Genomic DNA, 549 nt, shown 5'->3' with positions numbered 1-549 from the left:
GGCGCGGGGGGGGGCTGGAGGGGGGGGGGGGGGGGGGGCGTGCAGGAGGCAGCTGATCAATGATTCTATCTTATCACTGATGTCTGTCTGTCTGTCTGTCTGTCTGTCTCTCTCTCTCCCCCTCCCTTCCTCTCTGAATAAAAAGATGTCTTCTGATGCTTACTGAGGGTGCATGAGGACCCATGGGTGTGGGGGTAGGAAGCTGGGTGGAGGAAGCCCTAGGTTCCAGGATGGGCCTGGGTCCCAGGGAGGCAGGGCACTATGGAGAAGGGACTGAGGACTGAGTGCCACCTGGAGTCTCCAAAGGTAGAGTCTGGGGAGGAGGAAGATGAGATCGTGCCTGCTCACAGGGGCACCGTGAGGACACAAGGTGTGGGGACATGGGTGAGGGGCCTGGGCCATTACCTGCTGGTGGGTGAGGTGCCCCAGCTCCTTGTACCCCAGAGCCAGGACGCGGGCTCCTTCCCGGGAAATCTCCGTGTGGATGTGCTGATAGTTGGGTGGGCACTGGGAGAACTGTAGGAAACGCAGAGGAATGTCACCAACTAC

At 60.1% G+C, this 549-nt stretch overlaps 1 protein-coding gene across 1 annotated transcript in view; it reads right to left on the bottom strand.

Annotated features, from left to right (window-relative positions):
* Positions 1-549, bottom strand: part of ATP13A1 (ATPase type 13A1) — a 12,821-nt gene that overhangs the window by 6,280 nt on the left and 5,992 nt on the right. Inside the window, exon 14 of the mRNA XM_014545724.1 lies at positions 406-516. Coding sequence (XP_014401210.1) covers positions 406-516 — 111 coding nt within the window. The remainder of the gene's footprint in view (positions 1-405; positions 517-549) is intronic.

The sequence above is a fragment of the Myotis brandtii genome, unplaced genomic scaffold (genome assembly GCF_000412655.1).
Source record: "Myotis brandtii unplaced genomic scaffold, ASM41265v1 scaffold421, whole genome shotgun sequence".
In the NCBI taxonomy this organism is placed as follows: domain Eukaryota; kingdom Metazoa; phylum Chordata; class Mammalia; order Chiroptera; family Vespertilionidae; genus Myotis; species Myotis brandtii.
This window is presented reverse-complemented; position numbering and strand designations above follow the sequence as displayed.